General features: G+C 40.0%; 1 protein-coding gene across 1 annotated transcript in view; it reads right to left on the reverse strand.

Annotated features, from left to right (window-relative positions):
• SLIT1 (slit guidance ligand 1) overlaps nt 1–18,721 on the reverse strand; it is a 193,643-nt gene that overhangs the window by 129,276 nt on the left and 45,646 nt on the right. Inside the window, exon 4 of the mRNA XM_060768243.2 lies at nt 17,248–17,319. Within this exon, the coding sequence (XP_060624226.2) occupies nt 17,248–17,319 (72 nt within the window). The remainder of the gene's footprint in view (nt 1–17,247; nt 17,320–18,721) is intronic.

Below are 18,721 nucleotides of genomic sequence, written 5' to 3' on the forward strand. Positions count from 1 at the left end.
AGGATACCATTCATCCACCTTGCTCTTGTCGGCCCCTCTTCCTTTTTCCTTCCATTTCCCCCAGCATCATCTTCTCCAAGCTTTCCTGTCTTCTCATGATGTGGCCAAAGTACTTCATCTTTGCCTCTAATACAGTGGCCAATTAAAATGTGCTTTTTATCAAACCTTTTATCATGTCAAGATTGTATTGATATGAGTATATGGTTTAAACCACTTTAAACTATTTATATTAATGTATATGATTTCATCTATTTCAATTATTCACTACTGTTATAAACTGATGCTTTCATGTGCTGCTCTGGAATGACATGAAGAAAGGTAGAAGAAAATATTAAAACAATATATTTTTCTATTTAATTTTGTTTTCAGACAATGGACACACCCAGACCTTTTTCAGCAATGTTTCCCATGCCATACTTAAAGTATATATTTTAATGTAATTGACCATTGATCATTTGGAATTCATGATTTGGACCTGAGCAATTAGAGGCTAAACCAATGGAAAAGTCAACCTATGATGTCTATGTGTTTAGTTAACCAAGTTTCCAAAACACGCTGAGAGCCAGTGATTTCTCTCCACTCAAATTTCAAGCCTTCGACATGAATTTAAATGTATACACATCAGGAAGGGAGAAGAAGGAAAGCCGGCGGCATTGCTATACAAACTCATACCGTAATGTCTACTTTCGTCTTTATTTAGAAGAGTATGATTGTGACAGGAGTGCTGGGAGTGTTCACAGAGGCAGAAGCAAGGCATTGTCACAGTATTGACTAAAACAATAACCTTGGTTTGTATATACTGGCTGGATAAAGCAGCTGTGGAGGCAAGAAAGCAAGGAACAATGACAGTCCATTGCCAGAAAATCCATTAAAGCGAAATATATTGGCAGAAAGTCTAGCAATAACACCACAACCGGTGAATACAGAATATATAACTCACCAACATGAATAAGGGTGCCATTTTTCCTCTCTCTTGTGAAAATGGCTAGTCTATATAGAATTATGCATTGCTTAACAAACACGTTTCCTTAAAAAAAAAACTCCCTTCTCTCCATTCACCATTTCCTTGGTTGATTTATATTAGCTAGCCATTTCTCTAGCTGCAGTACTGGATTTCCCTGGCAGAGTTTTATACTATGGAGAGGTCATGATCTAAGTTAAATTTCTTGGATCTCTCTGACACTCATTTGAGGCAAAGTAATGCAAACAGGCAATATGCAAAATTCATACCTTAAAATCTTTACTAATTACATTTAAATATACATTCAAATATATACACATACAACACCTAAACCTTTGCTAACTATTGAAAAGTTTCAACAAGAGGAGCGGCAATGTAGAACCATCTTAAGGGGGGAAGAGGAGGAGGAGGAAGAAGAAAGCTAGGACACTATGTGCTTGTCCACACACTTGGATATTGCTCTGGTCACATGGTACAACTACTTCAATAAAGTTCCACAATTGGTAGCGCAGCAAATGGGACATGTTCTAGACACAGTATGCATAGGAAAGAGACATGCAGGCAACACTTACTGTCTAAAGCCCAATTGCTCTAATATCAAATGGGCGAAGGGATTTAAAGAGAACGGGTTGTTGTGAGTTTTCCAGGCTGTATGACCATGTTGCAGAACATTTTGCCTGCATCTATGGCAGGCCAGAAGAGAATGCTTCTGGAATATGGCCATACAGCCCAGAAAACTTACAACAACCCTGTGATTCTGGTCATGAAAACCTTTAACAATACATTAAAGAGAATGCTTGCTTGGGAGGCATTTTTCAACAGAAATTGCAACACTTCTTCTGTGTTGTGGAAGACTTTCATGGCTGAAAGTTTTCCGGGCTGTATGGCCCTGCTCCTGGAATATGGCCATACACCCCGGAAAACTCACAGCAACCCAACACTTCTCCTGCCAGTGTCAACTCTGTCTGTGGCATGGTGAGCACGTAGAGATGGAATTTTTCAAACCAGCCTCTTACTGAGCAGACTCACAGAGCAGGATCCTGTACTTTTCCTTATTCTCTCCATTTGTGACCACATAACATCTTAGCCCTATAGGACAAATTCCTTGCCCAATGGCTTGGGTGCTGCTTAGTGACCTAGTGCACATTTCTTTTTACCAAAGTTCTCTTTTGGCAACCACAAAGGAAAGGACAAGATTTTGGGATGAACAAATAAATTCAAGTCTATGGTGAACTATCTCATCTTTTCCCTTCTTCTCTCACAATTATGATCTAGGTTGCCTATCTGTACCCACTCAACGTGGGATAAGTATCACACTGTCATTTTCTACAGACATTATACATTTCTATTCTGCAAGTTGTTTCTGGTGTAAGAGAATCAGCCAAGGGATGCCCAGATGTATTACAATCCTGCGGAGATGTCCCTCCTGGGCACACAGAAGACTGAGCAACTTGGAAGGCGCTGAACAGGCTGCGCTCTGGCACCACAAGATGCAGAGCTAACCTTAAGAAATCGGGCCACAAAGTGGAACCCACGACATGCAATTGTGGAGAAGAGCAAACCACAGACCACCTACTACAATGCAACCCGAGCCCTGCCACATGCACAATGGAGGACCTTCTTACAGCGACACCAGAGACACTCCAAGTGGCAGCTACTGGTAAAAGGACATTTAGTATAATGCCAAGTTTTAAACTTTGTTTGTGTTTTTTAATACATTATAACTGTATCCTCATCCAGTTCTTGTGGGTTTTTTCGGGCTATATGGCCATGTTCTAGAGGCATTTCTCCTGACGTTTCGCCTGCATCTATGGCAAGCATCCTCAGAGGTCTGTATCCTCATCGCTTCTGACACAATAAATAAATAAATATTTGTGCTATTGGTCTTAGAAGAAATAATTTTGATTTGAAATCTCTTTTATGGATGATGGATACAACCACAGCCACTCGAAAGACAGATAGATATTGTATGATATAAGTAATTATGTTTCAGACTGGTACCGGGTCTTGTTGCAAAAGCAGCATTCCTGTTACTACAACTAATTGTCCTGTGTCTTCTTAGACACAACAAGGCCAGAATCAATGTGGGTCATTTCACAATATGCACAGGAAGGAGAGGGATGGAAATATATTTGGCTGCATGATTGTCAAGGTCACCTTCCCGCCCTGGTAATTTCCTTGATGCGAAACAAGATTCATTTTTAACAGCTCTTCATTTTCACAGTGACACTGTCCTCCTGCTTGTCGGAGGCTGGGGAGAGGAGGATAGGAAGGCCTAGCCCTTTGTTCCTCCGTCCAGTGCTGACAGTTTAATTAAACCCCATTTGAAACAGGGTCAGGAAGGTCAGGTGCTCTCCAGCAAAATATCAACTAAGCACCATTTCCAGGCTCCAAGGTTCCTTAATGAGACATTCTCTAGAGGACAAAGAGCACAGGTTTAAGGACATTGATTTCTCTGCCGTAGAGATAAGAACATCCATATGCCCACCTCATTCAGGTAGTGCACATTATATAGGCAATGTGGTTGCCTAATTGGGAAGTCGAAAAGAACATTGAGGGAGGATATTTCACATCTCAACATAGCATGCATCTTGTTGAGTGACCACTGACCAATCTCAGTCTGACTTGCCTTACTAGGACTAGAATGAGATAAATATGCATAGGAATGTCACCTCCTTATAGCTATAAATTGGTTATAAACAATTGCACTGTAAGTAAAATATTTATATATAAAAAACTTCAATGTTACAACCCCAACTAAAAGGGAACATTCAGAGAAGGAGTTGCCTTTGAAGACGGCCCGGAAGCTTCAACTAGTCCAGTGGGCGGCAGCCAGATTTCTAACTGGAGCAGCGTACAGGGAGCACACAACTCCTCTGTTGCATCAGCTCCACTGGCTGCTGATATCTACGAGCCCAATTTAAAGTGCTGGTCTTGGCCTATAAAGCCCTAAATGGTTCTGGTCCAACTTATCTGTCCGAATGCATCTCTTCCTATGAGCCTATTAGAACTTTAAGATCATCTGGGGAGGCCCTGCTCTCTGTCCCATCTTCTTTGCAAGCACAATTGGTGGGATGAGAGACAGGGCCTTTTCAGTGGTGGCTCCTCAACTGTGGAACTCTCTCCCCATTGACATCAGGCAGGCTCCATTCTTTCTGACTTTCAGAAAAATGCTAAATACTTGGCTTTGCACACAAACGTTTGAAGAATAATTTACAACATGGTCTGAATTAAGGATTTGAGCAAGGTTGTCGGATGAATGGAACTATGGACCTTATATTTTAATTTGTATACTATTTCATGTGTTATACTGATTAAGTGTTAATCATTTTAGCTGTGGGATATGTTTTTACTGTTTATTGTTGGTTTTACCGGCATTAAATTCTTGCCGGAGTTGTAAGCTGCCTTGCATCTCCTCAGGTGGATGAAGTAAATAAAAATAAAGTAAGTAAATAAATAAATACTTTATTAAATAAATAAATAAATAAATAAATAGGGAGCCCCAGTGGCACAATGGGTTAAACCGCTGAGCTGCTGACCAAAAGGTCGCAGGTTCGAATCCGGGGAGCGGTGTGAGCTTCCCCTGTCAGTCCCAGCTTCTGACAACCTAGCAGTTTGAAAAAATGCAAATGAGAGTAGATCAATAGGTACCTCTCCGGTGGGAAGGTAACGGCGCTCCATGCAGTCATGCTGACCACATGAACTTGGAGTTGTCTACGGACAATGCTGGCTCTTCGGCTTAGAAATGGAGATGAGCACTAACCCCCAGAGTCAGACACGACTGGACTTAATGTCAGGGGAAAACCTTTACCTTACCTTACTAAATAAACAAATATGCTGCATCAAACTCAGCAAAGATTTTTATAGCCCAGGCATGGGCAAAAACTTGAGCTTAAGCGGCTGAGGGGTAAAAGGAAAGGACCTGAGGCTGTTAGGAATGGTGGGAGTTGAAGTCCAAAACACCTGGAGGGCCCAAGTTTGCAATGCCTGTTATAGCCCCTTAACATCTGTAAAATGTTACAAGGCTCTGTTGTTTCAGCCAGAAAATAATGTGTTTGCTAAAAAGAGTGCTCGCAGAATAATGGAAGCACCCAAAAGGGACAATCACAGGCTGACATGTACACTGAACTAGTCAGAGATGAAATGTGGATAACTAACCCAAATTGACAAATCTTTCTTAGAATTAAAGTCCGCCTCTCTCCTTTGCCCATTATTGAAGTAATTTCCCTCAACAATATCTCCTTTCATTACCCTTTCCTTTCTTCCTTCGAAATGTTTTTCCTGCATCTAAAAATATAATTATTTGCCCATCAGCTGACAAAGAGGTTTCCTGAACTAAGCAGTCACCACTAAAGACGTTTTTGTTAGTCACATAGCATTGCCTCAAGAAAGCATGCAAGATACAGGAAAGTATCTTTAAAAAGAGCCCTCCTTTGTGGGTTGTTGTGGGTTTTCTGGGCTATATGGCCATGTTCCAGAAGCATTCTCTCCTGACGTTTCGCCTGCATCTATGGTAAGCATCCTCAGAGGTTGTGAGGTCTGTTGGAAACTAGACAAGTGGGGTTTATATATCTGTGGAATGTCCACGATGGGAGGAAGAACTCTTGTCTGTTTGAGGTAGGTGTGAATGTTTCCATTGGCCACCTTGATTAGCATTTAATGGCCTAGCAGTTTCAAGGTCTGGCTTCTTACTGTCTGGGGGAATACTTTGTTGAGAGGTGATTAGCCATCCCTGATTCTCGTCTGGCCTGCTTTATATTTAAGAGGCAATGGTGTTTTGAAATGAATGAGCTTCATTAAGCAAATGGAAGAATAGTTGACTTGTAGGGTGTCACCAATTCAATCTGCCTTTCGCATGCTGACACATGGTAACAGTGGGTTTTTTTAGTGCTTTCAATGCTCAGTTTTTCATCAACTGTAATCAACTGTACTTCATTTTAATCTACCCAAGCACAATGGGAAAATAATATTCATGTTGCAGCATGCATAAGTAATTACTTATATACATATATACACATTTATATCCATCCATAATTGTGGGTGTATTTTATGGTTAGCTTAGGATACTAGAGCTGGAATACTCCCTAACTCTAATGAAAACAGAAGTAGCAGCACAGAAGCATTTGATTCACAAGTCCCAGAAGTCAGAATATTTATTTATTGGCTATATTTATATCCCAACTCTCCACAAAAAAATGATGATCAAGGCTTTTAAACAACAACGTAACCAAAAACCAAGGAAATTCTAAGACAACAGAAAACATAGTGACAAATAGAAGTCAGCCAATCAAAGAACCCTTCAGCAACAGAACAGTTTATACATCAAAGTCCTTCCTGAATGAAAATAACACTGGACAATGCATTGAACCATATGCAGCTCCGAGCTCCCAATACTTGTTGTGTACCTTCAAGTCGTTTCTGCTTATGGAGATTTTAAGATGAACCTATAATGTGCTTTTCTTGTTTAGCGGGGTCTTTGCCTTTCTCTGATCCCGAGTGCATGTGACCTCCATACTGTAATCATAGAGTTGGATGAGACCTTCTGGCCCATCCAGTCCAACTCTCTGCCAAGAAACACGAAAATCGCATTCAAAGCACCCCTGACAGATGGCCATCCAGTATCTGCTTAAAAGCCTCCAAAGAAGGAGCCTCTACCACACTCCAGGGCAGAGAGTTCCAGTGCTGAACAGCTCTCACAGTTAGGAAGTTCTTCCTCTTCAGGTGGAATCTCCTTTCCTGCAGTTTGAAGCCATTGTACCGCATCCTAATCTCTAGGACAGCAGAAAACAAGCCTGCTCCCTCCTCCCTATGACTTCCCCTCACATATTTATACATGGCCATCATGTCTCCTTTCTACCTTCTCTTCGGGCTAAACATGCCCAGCTCTTTAAGCCACTCTTCATAGGCTTGTTCTCCAGACCCTTGATCATTTTAATCACCCTCCTCTGGACACTGTCCATCTTGTCAACATCTCCTTTCAATTGTGGTGCCCAGAATTGGACACAGTATTGTGGACTGACCAAGGCAGAATAGAGGGGTAGTGTGACTTCCTTGGATCAAGACACTATACTCCTATTTCTGCAGGCCAAAATCCCAATGCCCTTTTTAGCCACCGCATGACATTGTTGGCTCATGTTTAACTTGTTTTCCACAAGGACTCCAAGATCTTTTTCACACATACTGCTCTCGAGCCAGGCATCTCCCATTCTGTATCTTTGCATTGCATTTTTCTGCCTAAGTGGAGTATCTTGCATTTGTAACTGTTGAACTTCACTTTGTTAGATTTGTCCAATCTCTCTAATCTGTTAAGATCATTTTGAATTCTGCTCCTGTCTTTTGGAGTAATATATATATAGTGAAACCAGGGGGGGGGGGGGTTACATGGTATTTCCAAGCATCCTAGATGACTCCCTCCTCATCCATCTTCTGCTGATGAAATTTGGATTTACAAGGCTGGCATCAAAGATGGAGCTATTTAAAGCAGGTGGTGAAGATTTCCACTTCACAATGATTATCTTAATTGTAAAATCCAGAGGTGACCTTCATGCAGGCACAGTTCCAGCCAGTGTATGCTATTTATGTATGTTTGTCCTAGTTCCATATATGTATAACCCAGGGTATTTGGGGAAATGAATGTCAAATCATATGTCCAGTTTAAAATACAGTTTTCAAAACAGATATTATAACAACAACAACAGAACAACTTATTATTATTATTATTATTATTATTATTCCACCTTATTTTTCCAAGAGGACTCAGAGTAGAATAAAGTATATATACCAACACAAACACAGGCAAACATTCAATGCCTTGATACAATGAGACAGAAATTCACAGACAAAGACAAGGGCTTCCCCTTTCATTTCCAGCTTCTGGAGGCAGTGCTCCATTTTATGTTAGTCTCCATTTCCAAGCCAAGCAGCCTGCTTTATCCATAGACACCTCCTGGTTGTGTCGTCAGCATGATTGCTTGGAGCACCTGTTTGTATTCCCGCTATTGATCTACTCATATTTAGATGTTTTTAAACTGCTAGGTTGGCAGAAGCTGGGGCTAATAGCTGGAGCTCACCCCGACTCATGTATTCGAACTGCCAACCTTCACGTCAACAAGTTTAACCCATTGCACCACCGCGGCCCCTTATACAATTCAACGATCACCACCTTTTGCTATGGAATACTGTGAAGTTATGTATCACCTCAAGATCTATGACATCATCATCATCATCATCATCATCATCATGGATCATAGAAATATTGTTCCTTACATCAGACCTCACTACCTCTGAGGATGCTTGCTATAGATGTAGGCGAAACGTCAGGAGAAAATGCCTCCAGAACATGGCCATATAACCCAGAAAAACCTACAACAACCTATAATAACATCCATAGCTAATCTAAAACATATGCTTCAAATGTCACTGCTACTGCAGTTTAAAGTTTAGTGTTAAGTCAACATAGAGGTTTAATCCTGTTCCCTCACACAGATGAACAGGCAAGGCAGATGAGAAGTTGCCATTCCATGGATATCTTTAAATCAACCAATGAATTACTGTACTATTCTGGTAGGACTTCCAGTGCCCCATACAACTGAATAAAGAGCCCGTAGTCCACAGTATGGTACCACAGTATCCTTATCCAGCTCTTTGGACAGACTTGAATTCTTTGATGACATATTCTTCATAGCCATGCCTTTTTAGGAAATGCTCAGACCATAGGATATGAATCATACATTTTGTTATCTCTTAATAACAATAAACACAATTCCTCCAAATGCTGCAAGTGAGTGGTGTCAAGCTACTCTCTTTAGAGACAAAACGAGGCCACACACACATGCACGAAAGGTCTCAGAACACGCAGTAAAACCTTGTGGTATGTAGAAAAATATGATACTTCAAATTTGATAAAGTACATTTCAAATGCTGCACCCGTGGGGCAAAATTCTTCTCCCCACAAAACTGGTTTTTGAGAAAAGTATGTTTACCCCCAGCTAACTTTTGATGTCCAAATTATGTGTAAGCTATTGCTCAATAGTTTGGATCCTGAACAAGAAAGCAGGGGGGGGGTGGTAGAGTCTCGCTTATCCAACCTTCACTCATCCAATGTTTTGTATTATCCAATGCACTCTGCCTCCTGCCCGGATCCACAGCTGTTTCAATACATTGCAATGTTTTGGTGCTAAATTTGTAAATACAGTAATTACCACATAACGTGTATAGAACTGCTTTTTCTGTCAATTTGTTGTAAAACATGATGTTTTGGTGCTTTGTTTGTAAAATCATAAAGTAATTTGACATTTAATAGGCTTTTCCTTAATCCCTCCTTATTATCCAACATTTTTGCTTATCCAATATTCTGCGGGCCCATTTATGTTGGTTAAGCAAGACTCGACTGTAATAACAAAAAGAACAAATCTGACTCTCCAGTTACGCTTCAACTTCAGCTGCAAGACCCCCTTACTAATAGGTTTGCTGACTGGGGAAACTAAAGTCCAAGACTTTTGGAAAGGAAAGACCAAAGTAGTATAATCACTAGTAGGTTGAGGACTCATTTTTCTTCTTTTTTTCAAAGCCTGCAACAGTAGATATATCACTTTCTTTCATGTTTCTTGACTACCTCTTAATCCACACTAATGAAACCAGGAACAGCGTGCTTGCATATAGCATTTTGTTATAGATCCAATTTGTTTATCTAGCAGTGCAATTTGTCATATCTAAAAAGGCTTAGGGATTACCATGCTACCATGCAATGTTATGCACATGCTGTTTTTAAATTTATATTCTAATGGACTGAAGGCTGAAAATCACTCATGGTCAGGCAAGAGCTGCTGCAGAAATAGATTTCTCCTATATATGTAGGGCTTAATCCATCTACAACTTTGTCATTGAATTCAGTCTGGCTCCCTTATTAGGGGTTGTTTAACTATATGTCCTAGACCTCCTCACATAAATCTACAAACTGGACATTTTTATTTACTGGGGGATATATTATAGGGAGGGACAAACTATCAAACAACAGTGAACAACTGATAAAGAGCTTGGAGGAGCAAAGTCGTAAGCCAATGGCAAGGAGCCAGATCAAGTCACCCGCTGCCATGGCAATGGCTGCCTCAAAAACCATGCCTTTTACAGGGCTTTGGCACAGGGCTATCCCCGCTCTTGTCCTTTTATGTGACATACAAAACAGAGGAAACCATCTCATTCGAACTTCCTTTTCACACTTCTTCCTAAGATCTTACCCTGGCTGTACTGGAGATGGTTACATATCTCTCCCTTCCTTGTTCTTGAGAGATCAGTGTCTCCAATAAACCAAGCCAAACTGACAACACACAGAAATCAACTTGGCACTCTATGAAATGGAGTTAAATGAGGAGAAATGTCTACTCTCTAAAATATCTGATTTTCTTCTGTGGTTGTTGTGCCCTTTTGCTAGTGAGAGAATGCCACCCACTGGCTGGCAAAGCTGGACTTCTACATTACCAGATAGACAAGAGAAACAGTCTATTTACTTTTTTCACAGTGTAGTTCAGACAGTTTGCAGAGGTTGGCTTGCCTAGGTAAAAATAAAACACAACAATATTCTTGTGTTTAACTAGCAAATTGTCTCCCTTAGTTCTGACAAAAGGTGCACCTACACTATACATTTTTACTATCTTGGCTTAATGCTATGGAATATGGAGCTGTAGTTTTACAAGATCTTTAGTCTACTCTGCTAGAGTAGTGGTGCCTCTCCAAACTACAAATCCCAGGATTTCATACCAATGTGCCGCCATACTGAACGTAGCATCAAATTGCACTAACTCTAGAGTGTAGATGCACCTAGGGGTTGCTTTTGGATATTTTATGGAACTATAATAAATAGCCTTATTGTTGCAGTGTGCCTTAAGTCATTTCTGACTAATAGCAGTCCTAAGGCAACCCTATAATGGGGTTTTCATGGCTGAGCAGGATCTGAACCCTGGCCTCCAGAATCCTTTAACCAGGTTAAAGTGGGGGGTGGGGTGGCTACATGAAGTTTTAACGAACTGCGGGCAGAACCAGATTAACAGCTGAAAAGCACATGTTTAAAAAGTGTGCTTAAAACCTAATTCTGTTTCCAAAATGCACAGCTTTGCGCATATTCTGCAGGATTGTATATTCCTGCAGTCAGGCCTGTAGCCGGGGAGGGAGTTAATGGTTCAAATCTCTTCTGAAATGTGTCAGGTTTTTTTTTTAAAAAAAAAAAACTGGTTTACTCAGAATGGGTTAACCAATTAAAATTCATGAGTAAGCCAGGGTTTTTTTTAAAAAAATCTGACACATTTACGGGGAGGGGGGTTTGAACCCTTAACACACCCCCCCCCCCTCAGGTACACCTCTGCCTGCAATCATGCAGAATATGTGCTCTCCTTCCCTTACCCCTGTGTGGACCGTTCCAGCACATGTGCGCTTTTTAAAAAGCCCAAAACAGCTGATCAGCTGATTGGGCTGTCAAAACATGGAGCTATGGACACATTGGTGGCTCAAGGGAAGCACTAGTGGAAAGCAATTAGAATTCTCTGAAACTCTTTCTTTTAAACGTTATAATATTAAACAGATATTGAATTAAAAATCAGGGGAAGAGAGAGATCTGACTGAAGTTTTTTTAAAAAATCACTCTGTTATGCACTGGACCTCATTGTGCACATACAAACCTGCATGTGTTTACATTATGAGATTCACATGTGTGTATATGAGGTCCAGCACATAACTTAGTGCATTTTTAAATAAAAAATTTCACCAGATATCCCTCATCCATCTTGATAAGCTTCAAAGGAAGATGTAAGGACAGCAGGGGACCATTTCCCAGGACTTACTGGTCTGTGTGTGGACCTGCTGTCAGGCCCTGGGATTTTTTGCCCCAGATGTAAAACGTGCATTTTGGCACTGCCTGGAAGTGCCCTTAGTCCAATGCTCAACCCAGAACACCACACTGGCTCCTAGAATAGCTTTAGAGGACAGAAATAAAACTGTTCTCTGTCACAGTTTTGCCATTTTCAGCAGTGTACAACTTAGATATTCAGTGCATTTAACACTTCATATCTAAATATATAATGCATGCATGCATAAACTCCCAACAGCTATTGACAGTCTTTTCACTGTTCCATTGGTCTTTTCACTGTTCTGCTGCTTCATGTCATCTTTCTAATCTCTTTCTAAACAAAAACTACTAAAATATAATTTCTAACTAAAAGGATAATACATGGAGAAGAAAGTTGTAAGTATTCTCTGGCAGCATAACTGCAACCTTTCATCTGTCTCAAGAACTCTTACTTAGCATGTGGACAGGAAAAGTCACAAGCATAACATTTTTCATAATTATCTTAACAATTTTAATTGCAAATTCATGGATGAAGTGTTATTGTATCACCCCTCTATACAAGGATATCCAGGCTGCATGCAATAAAATCAATTTGAACATTTCATAAATCCATCCTCTATATTAGGGTCAAGAAGATTAGCCTTTGGGATATAGAAACTGAATATTAAGACAGCTCTGGAAAATGAGCAGAGACCAAGATAGGAAAAGAACAAAACCAAGAAAATGAAATGACTCATACTAAATGCTCAAAATTCCTAGTTAACTGTCCTGAGCCAAAGGCTTAGCTCAAGTTATGAGTCAGATGCTGCCAGTATTTTTTCTCTTGCCAGCTGTATTTTTGCTAATGTGCCTACCTTCAATGTATGGGGGATGTGCAAGACTGAATGTGGGCATGCACATACAATCTTCACACACATACACCCACAAATGTGTGTGTATATACTTATATTATGAAATTGGCTTTTTCTAACTGAAAACCTTTGCCAGAAGCTCTTTTCGCATCCCTCCAACATGTGATAATGAGCCTCAGCAAATGCCCACCCCCTATGATTTTGATAATGTTTTGTTACCAGCTGCTAGTGCATAGAAGAAAACCTGTCATGCAAATCATTGATTTTTTTTTCAATTAAGGAAGTCAAAGAAATACATGTTTTATACACAAGTTGATATCTTATGCTGTTGGGACAAACCTTTAAAGTATGGAAGTATAGACAAGAAATCATGTTTTCTGCTTCCCTAAATGAATTATTTTATTTGAACGTTGTGCCTCAAATCTATCTATGATAATATTTTTTTGAAAAGGCATCACTTATATTCTGCTTTGCTTAGTTTTATTCTTAACCATTAAAAATAGAAAATTAAAGTGAGGAAAAAATGATTCTTCATATTCAACACCACAAGACAAAAATTCAATTTCCACTCATGCATGGCCTATTCCAGCTATTTCAGCAGGTAATCCGGAACCCCTGGTGATGCAATGGGCTAAACCCTTGTGCCAACAAGACTGCTGACCAAAAGGTCGGCAGTTTAAATCTGGGGAGCGGGGTGAGCTCCCATCTGTCAGCTCCAGGTTCCCATGCAGGAACATATGAGAATAATAATAATAATAATAATAATAATAATAATACATTTTATTTATAACCCACCACCATCTCCCCAAAGGGGACTCGGTGAGGCTAACATGAAGCCAAGCCCAAAATAATACAACAGAGAAGCTGCCCACAGGATGGTAAAACATCCAGGCATCCCCTGGGCAACATCCTTGCAGACAGCCAATTCATTTACACCAGAAGCGACCTGTAGTTTCCCAAGTTTCTCCTGATATGGAGGGGGGGGGGGGGAGCAGGTAATCCATAGGGCAGTACACAAATACTAAAAAGTACTTAAAAAGTACACTAGTACCAAAAGCTTAATTGACACCACTGTCACAAAATGTCCCTTCCATTCAATGTCCATTTATGGGACAAACATTCCATGCACATGATACTGCATTATTTCATCTGATTCTTCCTATTGAGAGCTATTTCAATTCAAAACTAGAAATACTGCAAAACATCCTTCTAGCTATAACAATGGTCAAATATATTCATCAGCTTTTGAAATTTCATGCATGTGACTAAGCCAGAATCTATAACTGCTCCAGAAATGAATCTCAGTGGCCCAGTTTTGCCGCTCGATGCTTTTTAACGGCATGAATTTCAGTTTGTTGAACCCATAATTGCAGGTGAAAAGTTGCTTCGCCATGAGAAAAGATTGTCATGATACAGAGGCTTCTCAAGAAATGGTTTCCGTCACTGACCTAATGATACCAAAGTTCTCAGCTTTCCAAACCTTCTTGAAATTTCAAAATATAATAAGTAGTTTTATTTCCATTATGTTTAGTCCCATTTAACAAGTCTTGTGTTCTGCAACACAATCTGGTATTCCTTCTTAAACTTCCTTTTTTGAAGGGAAGTTAAGAGTAATTATTTATCCCTACCACCAAACAATTCTTCTCTAAGCCTTTTAAACAAAGGCTTCTTCTACTGGCTCTAATTCTTCTCAGGAGAAAACTCTATTGACTGATAACACGAACCAGCAATATTCATATGCATTGCACATGATAGAGTGTGCTGATCCATGCATTCAGTATGTGGAAGAACAGGATTGCTGCAGATATCTCAGTTCTAGTACAGACTTGTCCATCGCCTATGGCGGGTGGTCTCTAATTCCTTCAGTATTTCTATTGCCTCAAGAAGAAGGTAATGCCTGAAATTGCTGGTATAAGCACACAAGATAGCTGATCACTGACCAAATCCTTCATCATTAAAGGATTTGCCTCAATGTATTACTAAGGCCCTTCCAAACAACCGAATAAAATCCCACATTATCTGCTTTGAACTGGGATATATGGCAGTGTGGACTCCGTTCAAAGAAGATGTTTTGGGATTTTCAGCCTTGATATTCTGGTGGCCCTTCCACACAGCCATATAACCTAGGATATATGACAGTGTGGACTCGGATAACCCACTTTAAAGCAGATATTGTGGGATTTTCAGCCTTGATATTCTGGTAGCCCTTCCACACAGACATATAACCTAGGATATATGGCAATGTGGACTCAGATAATCCATTTCAAAGCAGATATTGTGGGATTTTCAGCCTTGATATTCTGGTGGCCCTTCCACACAGCCATATAACCTAGGACATATGGCAGTGTGGACTCAGATAACCCACTTAAAAGCAGAAATTTTGGGATTTTCGGCCTTGATATTCTGTGGGGCCTTCCACACAGCCATATAACCTAGAATATCAAGGCAGAAAATCCCACAATATCTGCTATGAACAGGATTATCTGAGTCCACCCTGCCATATATTCCAATTCAAAACAGATATGTGGGATTTTCTGCCTTAATATTCTGGGATATAGGGCTGTGTGGAAGGGCCCCTTAGTGTCAGATCTTCTCTGACACTGCAAAACTGTATTTAAAGAAAATACAACACTGACAAACAAATAAGCAGTTAAGCTTTTTATTACAAGGAACAAATCAGTATGCTACTTGGAGAGCCGCCGTTTTTGCAGCTAAGTCTGAAAACAATTTCTAGATGTTATTGAATCCAAGGAGATTGTGAGGGACACTGAAGGTCCTAATTTAGCATTCTACACATTCCTGTATTGTTCTCTGATCTATACCAGTGCATTTTTATCTAGTTAAGTGGGTTGTGGTGTCAAGTGTGCCATGAATCTGCTCTGAATTTGAAATATGTATTTGTTGGAAGTAGGATTAAGAACTCCAGGACCAGGTGGCACCTTTAAAGTTCTAAAGTTTAGACTTAGGGCCCTTCCACACAGCCATATAACCCAGAATATCAAGGCAGATCATCCACACTTTGAACTGGGTTATCTGAGTCCACACTGCCATTTAATCCAGTTTAATGTGGATTTTATACAGATGTGTAAGGGAGCTAAAACTCTAAATAGATTCACTATCCATTGATATGGAAACTTTCATTGCAAGGGGATCAATTCAAAAGTGTAAAACATATTTTCAGACACATCTTCCTCCTGAACTTCCTTAAAACATACTTGAAAATGTACAATGCCTGGCTTTTGATATCGTCTGTTGACCAGTTCAGATAAAATATAATGATGATGATGACATTAAGAACATCTAAATCTCTATATCTCAGACATCCTCATATATTGGCCTTCAGAAAAGCTCAGTACACATGGCATTCATAACACTATGTAACCTGATTTTTGTTCCTGTGTTATAAATATCATTTTCGATTTGGTTCTATCATAAAAACATGGAAAATGTTTATTAAACTGCAAAAACTTTGTTTTTGTGGGACAGGGACATCCTGCAGCACATTTTGCTATACAGTAGGGTATTGCTTATCCAACATAAATAGGCCAGCAGAACGTTGGATAAGCAAAAATGCTGGATAATAAGGAGAGATTAAGGAAAAGCCTATTAAACATCAAACTACGTTATGATTTTACAAATTAAGCATCAAAACATCATATTTTAACAAATCGACTGAAAAAGCAGTTCAATACACGGTAATATTATGTAGTAATTACTATATTTACAAATTTAGCACCAAAACATTGTATTGAAACAGCTGTGGATTCGGGCAGGAGGCAGACTGAGTTGGGCATTGGATAAGCAAAGACTGGATAAGCGAGACTCTAGTGTCGTTGCCAATGAATATCTCATTCTCTCAGCCAATTCAACATGCTTTGTAGCAGCCACAAAAAATAAAGTTTCTGGAGTATAACAACTACTTGCAAAGTAAGTACTACATAGCTAAACTGGAAATAACACTTTCAAATCAGGAACAGAAAATGTTTCAAATTTTGTTACATAGTGTAATTTATATAGGACTTGTGTTAACCCATGAATGTAGGAGCTTTCATGTGGGCAATAGAAAAGATGTGAAATGTCCTGTTGGACTTCTAGAGTCCACCAGGAGTATCATGCCTAGAGCCCTTCCAGGCAGGCCCTATATCCCAGGATCTGATCCCAGGTTTTCTGTTTATCCCAGATTATTTGGCAGTGCGGACTCATTTAATCAGGTTTAAAGCAGAAAATCTGGGATCTGATCACTGAATATAGGGCCTGTCTGGAAGGGCCCCTAGTCAGCACCAACATCAGTTAGTCCTCTGACCTTCCAGCTCTTTGTGTTCAGAATCTCAAAAGGCAGCAACAGGTGTAAGAGTTAATAAAGATTAATTTCTTCCCATTTGAAAAATCCAAAACCCAGAAATGATGCCACAAAGTCCAGCTGTTTTCATACCTGCCCCGTTTAATTCTTCTGATACAAAGCTCACATTTTAAACTTTGTGGGTTTTGCTGCATTCCCATTCCAGATTTGCAGTTCACTCTCAACGTGATTCCTCCAAAGAACAGAAGAGTACAACACTGAACATCAAGTGAAAGTCAAAATATATCTGAATACTTACAGTCGAGACAATGCCTGGTTATTCTGGAATAACAGCTCTGGCAATGTGTGCAGCTGGTTCCGATTCAGGCGTCTAGAGAAAAAGAGGGCAGACAGAAAATATCGTAAGTACCTTCAGAGACATACACAAGCAGCTAGGACGAAGGGGGATTCCTGAATCCCATTTCATTAAAACAGTCCTTTCTGCCTGAGCCATTTGCACAGCAAGCCTGGAATGATTGTGAAATGCTCTCCCTCTGCCGCAAGCTAATGAACATTATTAACCCTGTCCCCAATTCCCTTGGTCCACATTTGTTACTTTCTTCATGCAACTGAACAAGAAAGATAAATGAAACAAAACCTGACATTTAGGCTAGTGTTAATAATATAACTTGTACATTTAAACAGCCCCCTTTAGCTAGCAAGAATAGATAGCTACTTCCAACTTACCTTGAATTTTCAAGGTTTGTTTTACTATTATTGACACACAGCACTCACATTTTGGGGGAGGATATTCTTAACCTGAAATACACAAGCCTGAAACACTGGACTCCCAATTTTTAGCCTGTAAAAAGTAAAGGTTTCCCCTCGACATTAAGTCTAGTCATGTCCAACTCTGGGGAATGGTGCTCATCTCCATTTCTAAGCCAAAGAGCCGGCGCTGTCCATAGACACCTCCTAGGTTATGTGGCCAGCATGACTCCATGGAGTGCTGTTACCTTCCCACCCAAGTAGTACCTATTGATTTACTGACATTTGCGTGTTTTCTAACTGCTAGGTTGGCAGAAGCTGGGGCTAACAGCAGGAGCTCACCACGCTCCCCGGATTTGAGCCGCCAACCTTTCGGTCAGCAAGTTCAGCAGCTAACAGCAGGACCTCATCCTGTTCTCTGGATCCGAATCACTGACCAGTCTCTTATTCAGTCTCTTAGAACAAAGTTTATTAAATGACTAGCCATCCCCTGCCACACGTTGCTGTGGCCCAGTCTGTGTATATGTGTTGTGTGTGTGTGTGTGGTTTTGCACATGCGTTGTAATGTATTTTTTAATTTTTGGCTTTTTAAGTTCCTTCTGTTGTGTTTTCCAGTGTTTTTATGAGTGATGGTCACTCGTTGGCCTGATAGGTGTATGGTTGGTGTCAATTTGCCCACTGTTTTTTGCATTATGTTAATCCCACAAACGAACATTACATTTTTATTTATATAGATTTGATATTGGGACCAGCAAATTTCTTCCCCAATCTGCCAGGGACATGTGCCATATTTGTATTCATTAAATATAACTGTTTCTTTCCCTGAAACACGTCATGAGCTGGCATACAAAAGGTTATGGATCAGCATCAGGTAATGGACCACTACTTTGTCTGGCATCATCTTAAGGGATATGCTGTAAGATTTTGGACAGAACATAGTTAAAAGCCAGATAGTGGACACAGAATGAAATGAACTGCTCCAGTGACACAGTTCAAATGTTCAGTAGTAAACTGAAATCTATCAT

This window comes from Anolis sagrei, chromosome 3 (genome assembly GCF_037176765.1).
Source record: "Anolis sagrei isolate rAnoSag1 chromosome 3, rAnoSag1.mat, whole genome shotgun sequence".
NCBI classification, from domain to species: Eukaryota; Metazoa; Chordata; class Lepidosauria; order Squamata; family Dactyloidae; genus Anolis; species Anolis sagrei.